Source organism: Myotis brandtii, unplaced genomic scaffold, assembly GCF_000412655.1.
Source record: "Myotis brandtii unplaced genomic scaffold, ASM41265v1 scaffold1162, whole genome shotgun sequence".
NCBI lineage: Eukaryota > Metazoa > Chordata > Mammalia > Chiroptera > Vespertilionidae > Myotis > Myotis brandtii.
In genome coordinates, this window is record NW_005354021.1 from 638930 (window position 1) to 653212 (window position 14283).

General features: G+C 45.7%; 1 protein-coding gene across 5 annotated transcripts in view; it reads left to right on the forward strand.

The window, feature by feature from the left end:
* The first annotated feature begins 2687 nt into the window (after positions 1 to 2687).
* The window catches only part of KIAA2012 (KIAA2012 ortholog), a 92170-nt gene continuing 80574 nt past the window's right edge, over positions 2688 to 14283 (forward strand). For all 5 annotated transcript variants that reach the window (XM_014528828.1, XM_014528830.1, XM_014528835.1 and 2 more), the window contains exons 1-2: positions 2688 to 3207; positions 4639 to 4923. In XM_014528828.1, the coding sequence (XP_014384314.1) occupies positions 3124 to 3207; positions 4639 to 4923 (369 nt within the window). In that variant the 5' untranslated portion in view covers positions 2688 to 3123. The remainder of the gene's footprint in view (positions 3208 to 4638; positions 4924 to 14283) is intronic.

Sequence of the window (14283 nt, forward strand, 5' to 3'; positions counted from 1 at the left end):
TCCTTGGGTGAGGATTAAATAAATAAATAAATAAATAATAAAAGGGACTGAGAATCCTGACACTATCCCATCAGCCACTTCCCCAGAGGAGCATCCATTGACCCCAAGCACTTTGGAGCATGGGACGAATTCCTGGCTGCAGTGCGGACATGGCCGTTGACTATGCAGTGGGGACATGGCCAAAGGAACATCTCTTTCCTTTGTTCCATGTGGTTCCTATTTATTTAGACCGCCATGGTTATTCGTGATGCTTTACAAGGGATAACAACACAGTCTCCACCCTATAGGATTTACAGCGCAATTTAAACAGACAGGCTGCATGGGCTGACAGTCAGGCACGCCAGGAGGTGGGTGTGGAGGATTTCTTCTTGAGTTATAAATACTTTCCAGTTACAGGGGCCTTTCATCTGGGATCCCCAAGCACTTTAGAATAGCAGTAATCTCGATTGCTTTCTAAATGCACTTTCCATAAACTGCTGTGGGGACTGAGTAAATGCTTTTAACTGTCTATTAATTGATCTGTACATCTGTTCATTGTCCATATTAACCAGTGTGGATGTAAACACGACAGTTTAGGAGAGGCCCGCGATGGGCTATGGTCTGGCTGCTCATATATTACCCTAGAGGCCTGGTAGCCTTGCCACAGTGTTAAAAGGGGTGGAGGAGAGAGAGATGAGCACCTGAGTATTGTCCCAGGTGAGATGTTCACTCAGCTTAGACTCAGAAAGGTCACTTCCTAGATGACCTTTTTATGGGTGAATTCACATTTCCAAATCAGGTGGTCTCAGAGAATGAATTTCCCCTGGAGCGAATGGGAGAAATTCTTTTCCAGACTAAATAATATCCCATTAGCTCTAGCCGGTTTGGCTCAGTGGATAGAGCATTGGCCTGCACACTGAAGGGTCCCAGGTTCAATTCTGGTCAAAGGCATATGCCCAGGTTGCAGGCTCGATCCTCAGTGTGGGGCATGCAGGAGGCACTTGATCAATAATTCTCTCTCATCATTGGTGTTTCTATCTCCCTCTCCCTCCCTCTCTGAAATTAATAAAAAATATAAAATAATAATAATATTCCATTGTATGTGTACATTGATTTTGTTCATGCATTCATCTGTCGTTGGACACCTGAATTGTTTTCATGTTTGGGCTATTGTGAAGAATGCTGCTCTAAACTTGGGTGTTCGGATATCTGCTTGAATCCCTGATTTCACTGCTTTGGGGTTATATACCCAGAAGTGGAATTGTAAAGTGAAATTGCTGGATCATATCATACCTCTATGTTTAATTTTTTAAAATGTGTTTTTATTGATTTTTCAGGGAGGGAGGGAGGGAGAGAGAGAGAAAGAGAGAGAGAGAGAGAGAGAGAGAGAGAGAGAGAGAGAGAGAAACACTGATGTGAGAAGTATTGATCAGTTGCCTCCCATCCAGAGACCAAACCCCAAACCTGACTGGGAATGGAACCGGCGACCTTTGAGTGCACAGGATGATGCTCAACCAACTGAGCCACACCTGCCAGGGCTGTTTAACTTTTTGAGGAACTGCCAAACTATTTGCTTTTCACAGCGGTTACACCATTTTACATTCCCACCAACAGTGCACAAGGGTCCCAATTTCTCCCTGTCCTCACCAACACTTGTTCTTTTCTGTAGATGTTTTTTTGGGTATTTTCTTTCTCTTTTTTTTGGGGGGGGGGGGGTTGTTGTTTTCCATAATAGCCATCCTAATGGATGTTGAAATTGTATTTATTGTGGTTTTGACTAAATTCCACAATAAAGTTTTGAGCCTTTATGTTCACTGTCTTGATTCCTGATGATGAACCCAACTTGATTATACAGTATGACCTCCATTTCTTCCTCAGGAGGCTTGAGCCTGCTTCCTGGGAAAGGCCGAGCCACAGAGGGAGATCTAAAAGGTAACTGGGCCCTCGGCCTCTTAGACTTCTTCGTGCAGGTCAGCAGGGGACACTCCCACAGGCTGCCATGGAGGTTCAGCTGACAGATGACAGGCCAAAGCAGGGCCACAGATCACAGCAAAGGCATCTTTTTGTTCCCTGACATTCCCACCCCCCACCCCCGCCTCCTGTCCTCACAGTGTCAGCATCCAGGAGAGCCAAGCAGCCTAGGCCATAGCAGTGCTTCTCACAACGGATGCTACTGGCATTCAGAGTCGGACGATTCTTCATTACGTGGGACAGTCTCACACACCACAGAGCCTCCAGCATCCCAGGCCCCTGCTTGCTCAATGCCAGTATTGGCCTCCAGCCATTGTGGCAACCCAATGCCCCCCAATTGTCCCTCCCAAGTAGCCCCTCTTTGGAGATGGCATTCACCTGGGTGGTAAGCAGGTATGCAAAGCTCTCTGGAGATTCCCAGGATCTCACACTCACTCGTGCAAAGCAGCAATGACCATAAAGGGCCTCATGTCCAGGGGAAGAGGTGCTGGAGCTCAGCCAAGGAAAACTTCACAGGTCGCTTTAGGTGACCGTGGTGACTTCTCTGAATTTACTCACGGTGGGTTGACAGTGAGCGGCTCTAAAAACAAGCTGAGTGCTGTGATAACAGAAAAAACATCTCAGCATGCCCTCATTCCTCCCCCAGTCAGGACTTGAAATCTGAGCCTGGCCCCTTCAATGCCCGTTTGACCCTCCCTCTCCCAGTGTGTGAACACTGCCCCCGGCAGTCTCCGCCTTGCCTGGGCCGGTTTAAGGGACTGCATTTCCCTGCGCTGCCATAGCAACCAGGAAACAACCTCCACTGCAGTGAGAAGGATGGTGTTGTGGCCGGATCTGTAGGTGCGCTGGTAACAGAGCAACCGGACCAGGGACAACAAGGCCACAGGCAAAGGGGAGAGAGAGGTTGCCCAGAAAGTAGACAATCCGGGGCTTGAGGAGTTTGGGTTTGCGATTTATTTTTTCTCCAGACAAAGACACACACTGTCTAAACTGTGTGGCCGGCTGTTACTAAGAAGCTGCTGTACGAGGGGGAAATGCATTTAATAAAAAAGGCCCAGTGTTTGTGGTCTCCTCGGGCTCCCTGCTGCGCTCAGGAAATCTTGAGGTGTGACCAGCTTTCTGCCTTCAAACCCAAGATGAACTGCCCTTGAGAAGGGTGGTCAGAGGGAAAACATGTTCCCGCTCTCTGCCCTGAGCCGGGGGCACGGCAAGTGGGTCCAGAACAAACAGAAGGTAGAAGTCTATTTTGAACCAGAGGTGAGTTTTACAGCCGAATCAGGGCATATTGGGAGTGGGGGTGGGGGTGGGGGGCAGTGCGGGAGGAATGCTCTCTTTTTCCATCTGGAGCTGAGCCATGCGTGTTTGGGTTTGTTTGATTGGTGAGGTGGTGGGGGTCAGTGGCAGATCTTCCCTGCTTGGTGAAACTCAAGAAAATAAGGTGGTTTGCCTGACACCCCAAGGTTGCCCCGGGGACCCCCTTGCTTCCTCCTGCACGCCGACCTACAGCCTCGTTTGCTTTAGGCTGATGGAGTTTCCAGATTGTCTAGAATTCGGATGGTTTGGTTCAAGACCAGAATCTCCACCTGGGTTCTAGGCAAGCTGATGTCGCTCTGGTTTTTCGAGTTGTGCTCTGTGGTCGGAAGGCTGTGTGTGTTCTTGTCATTTCAATGGCTTCCTTGAACTTGCTGGAATTCAACCCACAGGACTCAGATTTAATACAGGCCAAAAAACATTTTTTTTTCATTTTAAAGTAGTGGCAAAATTCCCTTGTTGTACTGCAATTTTACTTCGTTGAATTCTGCCAAGAATAAAAATTCCATTGGGGGTATTTTGAAAAAATTTGGCTCATACAGAGATTTCCATTGTCATGGTAGTTTGTCATGATATCTGACCTTTGCTATATTAAAAGACATATATAGAGTTTCAAAGAACCTCTGTGGACAATGGCATTTACTCTTTTACAAGATATGTAACTACTTTATAGGCTCCAAAATAGCCAAATTAGATAAAGTTACAATGCATCTGGAATGCATAGAAATTCTCCCTGTGTCCAGCGGGAGTGATGGGTTGGAATGGCGTTCTCCTCTTTAAACTGCCAGCTAGTCCAGGTCTAATTTCAAAGTTATCTGCTGCCCTTGATAATTCTGACGACTTACTTGCATACCAAGAAACTAACTGGCCTGTAACCTAACTCTACCCTATTTAAGCCTCTAGGCACGAGTAGTTCCCCTGAAAATCATATGGAGTAAAACAGGACCGTGCCCTGGGTCCTACTAATTCTGAGATGTGAAATCAGTTGCTCAGAAGAGTAACTGTGTTTTGTGCACCATGTGAGCAGCTCGGAGAAAACCAATCACTTAAAAAAATGTCCAACACCTTGCACAAGCAGTATGTGCTATAAAAGTGCTGTCCAGCCCAACCGGTGTGGCTCAGTGGTTGAACGTCCACCTATGAGCCAGGAGGTCATGGTTCGATTCTCGATCGGGGCACGTGCCCGGGTTGAAGGCTCCATCCCGAGCAGGGGGCGTGCAGGAGGCAGCCGATCAATGATTCTCTGTCATTATTGCTGTTTCTAACTCCCTCTCCCTCTCCCTTCCTCTCTAGAAGCAATAAAAATATAATTTAAAAGAAAAATTTTTAATGTGCTGTCCACAGTGAATCGATCAAGGTGGTTGCTTTCCATTGCAGGATTACTTGAACTGGAAGTCTCCAGAAGATTATGTCCTGGTCTGCAAACCGCAGCATAAGGGCGACCCCACCCAGCACACATGGAGCCTCGTACTCCCTAAAACTTTCAGCACCAGAAAGGGAGTCCTGATCCTCTACTCAGAAGGTTTGGCCCTATCAGCATGGACGCCCGGAGAGAGGAGAAAAGGCCCCTGGCGCCCCAAAGGCCACAGGGAAAGGCTGGGTCCGAAGCTGCTCACGCTTCGGGACCTCAGAGAAGCCATCCTGGCTCACGAAAGGAGACAGGTAGGCAGAGCACTGTCGGGGGTCGGGGAAGGCGCTGGGCCTGCGTGGCTAGAAATCCATTTGTACCTTTAGGTCTAAGTCCTTCTCAGATCCCAGGGAAGGCAGGCAACCCTCAGCCTCCATTTCTTCACCTCTAAACCGGACCATATCTCAGTACTCTCTATCACACACAACTGTCACGAGGCCTGAATGAGGTGATGTAAGTGAGAGGGCTCTGAAAAGCATAAAGGATTATATTTTCATCCTTTTGTGTTTTCCTTTCCGTTAGAGTAACACAACTCCTTTTCAGCGTTCAGACAGGTCCAGGCCAGCCAACGTTCCCCCCAGATCCTTGAGATCCTGCCTCAGAACCACAAGCAGCCGCATTGCCCCTCCGATGTGCTCGGCTTTGTAGAAATGGGAGAGAGAACATTTGGAATATTTTACCTTGAGCCCTTCAGCATCTGCAGGATACGTTAAGGACTTTTTTCCACTCTGGATTTAATACTAAGGAAAAGCCCCTGTGCTCATTTTTCTGATTCATACTTTCTCATGTCTTACGAGATGGACACATGGCCCCTGCTCTATGTAGCTGCATGCATGAGAGAGGCTGGGACCATGTGTCACACTAAGAAATTCTAAGTTACAGATGATGCGTTACTCTGCAGTTTCTTGTTCCCCACAGAATTAAGTCATTAATTAGCTTCTTACACCAGGCCCTTCACACGCTGACTTTTTCCTCCATTTTAGCCACTTCTGCCACTTGTTCTTACCTCCACCTCCTCTATGGACCCCTCAAGGCCCCACCCATGTGACTCGCTCACCATTCCCCAAACAAGTCACACTCTTTCGTGACTTTCCCCTTTGACCTTGCTTTTACAGCTGGACAACTGCTCATCCTTCAAAACACAACTCAAAGGTCAGCTCCTTGCTGAAGCCTTCTCCCACTGCCCAGTGCTCCCTCCTCAGTACACATCCGTCATGCACTTCGATTTATCTCTTCGCCCATCTGTTGCCATCTCCTTGAATGTGAGGACCATGTCTAAGTCACTTCCAGAAAATAGTGAGGACCCAGAAGTGTTTGTGGAATGAAGGAATTGATCATGGGTGATACTTTCAATGGCCTTAGATCATCTCTCAGTGTCACTATTGGGCAATTTATCACCTACCTGACCCTCAGCAGAACTTCCGGAAGGAAAGAGTCCTCTGCCCCTTTTCCTTCTTGCAATATATAGAGAACCGTAATGACCTTGACCAAATGCCCAATTGTCCTTTGTCTTAAAATTCTTCTTTTTTTCTTTTCTAAAAATATCTTTTTTATTTTTAAATGCAGTTGATGTACAATATTAATTATATTAGTTTCAGGCATTTATATAACTTCCAAAGTGATCACCCCAATAGTACCCATCTCACACCATGTATAGTTACTACAATCATAAATTCTTGAATGACAGGAAGTTCATTGTTGTTGAATGCTGACTATTATTTTTTAGCAATTATTTAATCTTTACAAAGGCCTCATAAGACTGAGGACAGAGGGAGAGCATTTGTAAATGAGGCTCTCAGACCTCCCGTAACTCCAACTTAAATAAGTTGGCCAAGGTTTCAGAGTTAGTACATGACAAAGCCACTATTCAAACTCAGGACTGCCTACCTCTCCAGGGCGAGCATGCTCTGCACTTGGCCCTATTACCTGTGGCCTTGGAAGGGCCTCCAGCAATCGCCGTGGCAGGCCTCAAGCATGCTCTGCACTTGGCCCTATTACCTTGGAAGGGCCTCCAGCAATCGCCGTGGCAGGCCTCGGCCTCTCTGTGCTCACACCCACTCTTCACGCTCCCAGTACTCTGCTCTCAGCACAGTCCGGTTGACCACGACTACATATAATTCTACAGACAGCTGGGTCCACTGGCTTTTCACTGAATTTGCCAGTGGAATACATTGGAAGGAGATCGGAGAAGGAGAAGAGAAAAGCCAGGGTATTTCTCCCCTCCCGTTCTACCTGTGGTGGTGAGAAGCATCTGCATCACCTCTGTGGTCCAGTTCCCAACAGACAGGCCCACTGTGGCTCCAGGTTCCTCCAGGTGACCCCACCTGCTCTCCCTCTGTCCGCAGTTTAAGGGTGGTGCTGGCTTCCTAATGTTATGAATCTCAGTGTTACCTCATCATCGTTTTGGCTTTTAACCACCTGGGTAACCAATTCCCAGAATTACATTTCTTCTATGTTTAAAGATTTGGAGGGTTCTGTTTTCCTAGTTGGACACTAATATGTAGGTCAACTTACTGCCAGAGAAGAATCCCTTCCACAGCTGTCAGACGCTTGTCTATATGGCTTAAATATTTGGGGCAACAAGCATCTTATTACTATCAAGGAGATGAGTCTTTTATGGAACTGCTTCATTTTTGGTTAGATTGGGCTCAATGAAAAAAAGCAAGTTCCTGTCTTCCTATAGTATTTATCTACTAGATTTATAACACATACCTGACCCAAACAGAACACTATAGTCTAACTCCCAGCGGGTAGAAGAGAAATGGTGTGAAGAAATCAGAAAGGAAAGGTTAGGAATAGTAATGGAGCAGGAGTTTCTGATAGAGACTTCATAGATTAAAATTACAGAAGAAGTAACTCAAAAGGGGCTTGAGATTTTTAAAAAATGAAGATCTCAGAAGAGGAGAGCTTTGGAAACTACAGTGCACACCATCTGACTATGAAAACTACAGACTGGCAAGAAAGTTTTGAAACCATAATGTCCGGTGCTGGAAAGGCTGTGGGGAAATGAGCCGTCTAATGCTTTGGGAGCACAAATTCACATGACATATCTGCAAGGCATTTAGGCAAAAGCCTGAAAAAGGGCTGATACTCGCTGATTCATCATTCTACTTTTAGTAATTTGCCTTAGGAAATAATCAGAGATGTGCCCAGAAATTTATGCACAAGAATGTTTACTACAGGGTTACTAATTATTACACAGAATATTGAAAATAATAAATGTCTGACAATAGAACATTGATTAAATAAATTATGATATAGTCATAGAATGGCAATAAAGTCATGTATTAGTCATGAATAGCATGAGAAAATATTCACAGCCTATTTTTTAAAAGCAGGTTACAAAATAATATTCACAAATAAAAATACCAATGTTCATTAACATATTTGAGTATTTACTATGTTCCTGCCACTGTTCTAAGTGCTTTCCATGTATGATTCATGTATGCTTTCTATGAATACCGGGGGTACATACTATTATTATCCCATTTTAGAGATGAGGAAATTGAAGCACAGAAAGTTTGAGTAATTCACTCGAGATTATGCAACTAGGTAGGTAATCACACCAGAACTCGAGAGTAGGTAAGTCAGGGAATTTTTAAAAGAAAATAAAAATCTGTGACCTTGAAGGAGGCAGACAGTGAAAGAGAGAGCAAGGTTGACGCTGCAGAGCCAGGTGGGATCAGCAAGGGAAACGGACTGGAACCACTGTAAACTGAGCCCACCAGTGCCCACACCGTCTGTTCTGCAGGGTCAGTATTTCTTCGTCCAAGTAGCATAGCTCAAGAGTTAAAAACACCATGCTCAGAGTAAAAGAGCCAAAATGGGGAGGGGAGAGTGGGGAGATGGCAAGTGGATAAAGCAGTGCTGCTTACAGAAGAATCTATACTGCTGAACCGTGAATCAGGAAACCTACAAAATGTAGGCTTCATTCAGACCTGTGAGAATCGAGGCTATCACAGGAGGTGCAATTAAATTTTTAAAGCATCTTACATCACCTCCAGTTCTATATATGAATCTAATGAGATGCATGTGGCAATACGTCTGGGTTTTATAGCTCAACATACACCTACTCTTCAACTCTCTTGATGACCTAACTTCCTAATGAGCAAAGATAAATGCTAAGTCAGGCGATTAGATGTCAGAGTTCTCACACTTCTAAATACACACAGATATGTTGCTTGGTTTTTTGTTGTTTTGTTTTCTTTTTTAACAGAAGGACATTGTTCAAACATTCCCAAAGTTAAAACCACTCTTCTTCTTCTTTTTTTTAAATATAATTTTTATTGATGTCAGAGAGGAAGGGAGAGGGAGAGAGAGATAGAAACATCAATGATGAGAGAGAATCATTGATCGGCTGCCTCCTGCACACCCCACACTGGGGATTGAGCCCCCAACCAGGGTATGTGCTCTGATGGGAATTGAACTATGACCTCTTGGTTCATAGGTCAACACACGATCACTGCGCCACGCCTGCCGGGCTAGACTATAATTTATTAATATGCTGGCGAAGTATAAAGAAGGTCGAGATTGTGATTGATAGCGTGGTGTCTTGGAGGAGGTAGAATTTGAGCTGAATCTTGTGGTAAAAATAGGTGGGAAGGGACCTTGTAGGCATGGGTGAGTGAAAGCTTAGAGGGGAAAACAGGCAGGGAAAGCAGGGTGATTAGAGAGGTGTAGTCTTAGCTGGAATTGTACCAGAAGTGGGTGGGGTCAAAGTGTGGAGGGCTTTGCCTGCCAGCCCTGGGGTTTCTGGGGTTCTCTCTTCACCCCTCTGTCAACTGGTGCACACAAAGGCTGGCCACCCTCTGGGGTAAGATGGCAGCTGGCTGTCTGGGCCTTTCTTGGCTTCCTGGGGACTCTGGCACCTGCCACCCCGTAGCTGCTGGGTGGGAGCACAGCCTGCACCAGGTGCTTCCATCCTCTGAAAACCCTTGCCTGCCAGCACCAGGGTGGGTGACATGACAACCAGTTCAGGGATGGGGACAGGTGCAGGGGGTCCTCTCTACCCCTCTGCCTACAGACGCCTGGTGGGCACCAGGAAGGTGACCAGCAGGAGCCAGTCCCTCATCAAAGGAAGCACTCCCCGTAGAGCAGGGATAAGAGGCCACGCCATGCCCACTAATTATTCAGTTTAGAAGAAACCAGAAGCTGGGGTTGGTTGGCAAAGCCAAGGCAGGCCTGAGCAGTCTGAAGCCGTCACAGCCAGCCTCCTGCTGTTGTTTATTTCTGCGTCGTCCCAGAATCTCCCCTCCCGGCTCCCTTCTGTCTCCTTTTATGTTTAGAGTAACTTTTGGATGGGTGGTTTGTGGTCCAAGCTGATGTTGGGGAAGGAATAGAAAAATATGTATGAGAAGATGGTGGGTGTAATAGAATAATTTTTAACATATTTTTCATTTACAAATATAATCTAACCATATTACTGAAATGTTTTATGTTATACAAAAAAGAAGAAGAAAACTATCTGTAATCTATGTCCAACATCCTGATACCACTGTTCTTAGAATTTTAATGTATTCCCTTCCAATCTTTCCACCACAATTACTCATCTATAAAATAAACTTTTATGAGATTGAAATTGTACTATACATTCTCTCTTCTATCTTGCTTTTTCTACTTGACATATTATTCTACACGTTGGAAATGAGTGAATAGATTTAACCCTGACTGGTCTTCTTGGTAGCCCTAAGCAGGCCTTGGGCTTCTCTCAGTGCTTTAGGTACCCAATGAGATTTGAAATTTATCAACCAACCTCACAGGCGTAATTTGAAAAACTACTAAGAGAAACCAGAAAAATAGAAAAAAAAATGTAAAGAATCTGTGGTGGGCAGAATAATGCCCCTCGAAGGTGTCTATGTCCTATCCCTGGACCCTATGGCTAGATTAGGTTAAATGGCAAAGGGGAAATAAGGTTGCTAATCAGATGCCTAAAACAGGGAGACTTTCCTGGATTGTCTGGGAAGGCGCAGTGCAATCACAAGGCTCCTTATAAATAGAAGAAGGACTCAAAAGGGAGAGCCAGAGAAAGGGCAGCATAAGGAGGACTCTGCCCAGCGTTGCTGACTGGAGGTGGAGGAAGGGCTTGCAGCCAAGGAATGCAGGCAGCCTCTGGAAACTGGAAAAAGCGAAGGGACAGATTCTTCCGGGAGCCTCCAGAAATGACACAGCCCTGATTTTAGCTCAGTGAGACCCGTTTCAAACTGACCTCCAGAACTACAGGATAACAACTGTGCGTTGCATTGTGTGGTGGTTTGTTTTAGCAGCAACAGGAAACTAATACAGAAGCCACCATTCGCTTTCAAAGTCTAAGCAAAAATGACACCCCAGGGTCCAGGACAAAGGATTCTCTAACTCTTTGGGGCAGCTCCCAGCACCATTGAGCACACTACCCAGGAAAGCTCCAGAACCAAGCTGGTGCTTCAGAAATACCCACTAATGAGGAAAACAAGGCACTCTTCTCCAGATGGAACAGTGCGTCATGCCCTCCGCACAGGGGCCAGAGCATCGCAGAGGAGACTTGGTCTTGCTGCATTCACAGAAAAGTCATTGGAAGCAAAGATTTAGAGGGAGGAAAGGAAGTTCCAGTTCACCCCAAAATGGCCTGGGGTCTAACGGTGCCCTGATTCCAGGGCTTAGCACAGCGCCGGCCACACAGGAGGTGCTCAACAAACAGTCATCGCATGACCAAAGGAAAAAATGGAGTGAGTGAAAGAACTTAAGTCATTTTGCTTGCACTGCTCTCCCTACAATCCTTTCTTTCTTATCCTCTGGAAAACGCCTCAAAATTTATGTGGGGCTGAATTTTTTCAGGCTCTTATTGCACTTGAAGTACCTGCCACATAAACTGTCCAGACATCAAGGGCCAGTTGATGCTCTGTGTTTGGATTCCAAGAATTCATTTAATTTAAAAATTCCTAGAGTATAAAGCCAATTGAGTGCACCATGCTTTCTTTCATGTGTTACTTAATTTATTTATGAATCATCAATCTGTCTTATTCATCCTTTTTTTTCCTCCAGTGCTTGGCACAGTGTTTGGTGCATTGTAGATCTTTGAGGAATGAATAAATGAATGAATGAATGAATGTCCTGGATACCTGTTTCTCTCTCCTTAGCAGAGGTATCCCCTCATCTTATGGACTTGGCTTCCCAGCCTTCTCTTGATCTGAAGAGTCTCTCTGGTGGTCCTGAATCCGCAGCTACAGATGTAGGCTGACTTCTGTGGCATTTCCATGTCCTAAACACTTCAAAATGGGAGCAAACCACAGCTTTGCTCAGCAGAACAAAGTCCCAAACCTCCTCTCCCCCATCAAGCAGGTTTTATATTTTCATCATATTTTTCTTTCTTTTTTTTAAACCATAAACTTTCCTTGGTGAATTCTGGCAGGATATGGCAAGGAAATTCAGGCCAGTGGCTTCTTGACCTGAGTAATGATCTGGTGGGTGGGGCGACACTGACCACCAGAACATGGCATGAGAGAGAACTTTCTGGGATGATGAAAATGTTCTATATTTTGTTTTGTGTGGTGGTGACAAAGGTGTATACGATTGTCAGATTTTATTACACGGAGCATTTAAACTCTGTGCATGTTACTATATATAAATTATGCCTCCACTTTTGAAAAAATGTTTAAAGAGAAGGATTCTGAGATCACAATCAGTTCATCAGTCAAGAATGCCATAATTAATCGGTGATGTCTGCCATGGACCAGGGGGTGGGGGGAGATGTCAACATAGCTATCACAAGTTTGCTATTCCTGTGCTTAACTGATCACCCTTAGAGAGTTCCTGCATCATTTAAGTGGTTATAATATTAACTCATCCACCTTAAAGGATTATAATGAGGTAAAAGTTCTTGTATCATAAAAATCCCTGGCCAAGTGTAAGATGTTACTATTCGCATTTGTTCCCCGTGATGTCTTGCACAGGGGGACTGAATTTGGCAGTTAGTTCTCCCTGGCTGAAACGAAAGTCAGCAGAGCCAGGTATTTTTAAAATGCCAGGCTCCCCGTGAACACGGGCGTAGTTTGTCTCTCCCGTTATTCATGTTACAAACATTAAATGACAACGCCGATTTGTCAAGCTGGCTTTCCCATTGCCGCGCAGGGCCACTAAAATGATTTCCACAGGCTGACCTAAGTCATGTGTTTTCTTTTGAGGCTCTTTGTCCTTTTCTGATGCTCAAGCTCAAGATGGGGTCTGGCATTTCTCATGTTTCCTTCTCCTTCCAACTGCAAGCCCGTAGGGGCCTTTTAGAGCTTTCCTCCGTGGGCTCTCGGTTTATGTCTGTTGGCGGAGGCATCTGTTTCTGGTGTCGCCGCCCCTTCAGGAGTCCCTGGATTACTGATGAGGATTGTGCTAACCAGCCTGTGTCAGTAGGAGGTTTGGGGCTCAGCAGCCATGCCATTTCCTGACTGGTGTCCCCACAGAGGGAGTAGGTCAGACCCTGGCACACTGTACCTCTGCTTTCGAAGCCAACCAGAGAGCCACACCCTCAAGGTCTCTTGCAGACATGGCCCCCTGGCACCATGTGCAGGTCAGTGGGTAAATGGGAGGAGGTGCACCCTGAGCTGCCCCGCCTCACACTCTGGTGTGAGAGAGAACTTTCCATCAAGGCTTAAAACACCAGCATGTCAGGCCCATTTTGTGTTAAAGCGAAGGTGCGCAAGCTCAGTAGCATGCAAGGCTCTCTCATACCGGTCGCCCTTTATTCTTCCCCACATTTGCAGAGCGACAAGAGTGTGGGGAAGAAGGGAAGTCCTGCCTTCACTCTGGCTCCTCTCAGCAGCCCCATTCTCCACGTCCCCAGTAGAACTTTCTTCCCAGCCTTCCCCACTCAGAGACTTCAGATCCCTCCATTCAATCCCTCTCTTTTACAAGGTAAAGAAAAAGAGGCCCCAGGGGCAAAGTAATTTGTCCAAGATTATTTAGCCAAAAGCAGAGCTGGGACCAGAAGCCAGATCTTCCCCACACCCCTGGCTCCACATTCTTCCCAACATTCCTTAGTTCCCCTTCCAAGGTGATCCTAGATCTTCCAGAAGGGGGAACTGTTAGGCCTCTTCCTCTGAAAGATGGCGGCTCTCCAGCACAATCCACTCAGGAGTGAGACCGACACCCTTCTGCTGAACAGAGATACCCAAAGCACTCTGTAAATAAAGGCTTAAAAGTGAAAACAGGAAATGGCTGGGGTTTAGAGAGAGTTGTCAGATTTATTTAGGGGGGTTGGGGGGGAGGATTAAACTTGCAATATTTGGTACATATTTCTACTAAAAAGTATTCATTGTTCATCGGAAATTCAATTTTAACTGGACATCTCATGTTTTATTTGGCAAATCTATTGGGATCAGGGGGATGAGCTGCAGGATTTGCCAGTGCCCACTTGGTGGGTTGCCATTTCTTCTGCACCAACAAATAGACAGGACTAGAGGAAAACTGAACATTCTTCATGCCTGATTGTCATAGTCTTTTCTCACAAACTCTGGCACTAGCCAAGGCCCTATTCTTTGTGTATCAGTGCTACCCAGTTATCTTTTCCCATCTCCCTTAGTAAAGGCGACTTCTGGATCAGGTATATGGCATCAGTTAGGGAAGCCACTTGATCTCTTAGGTGTACAATG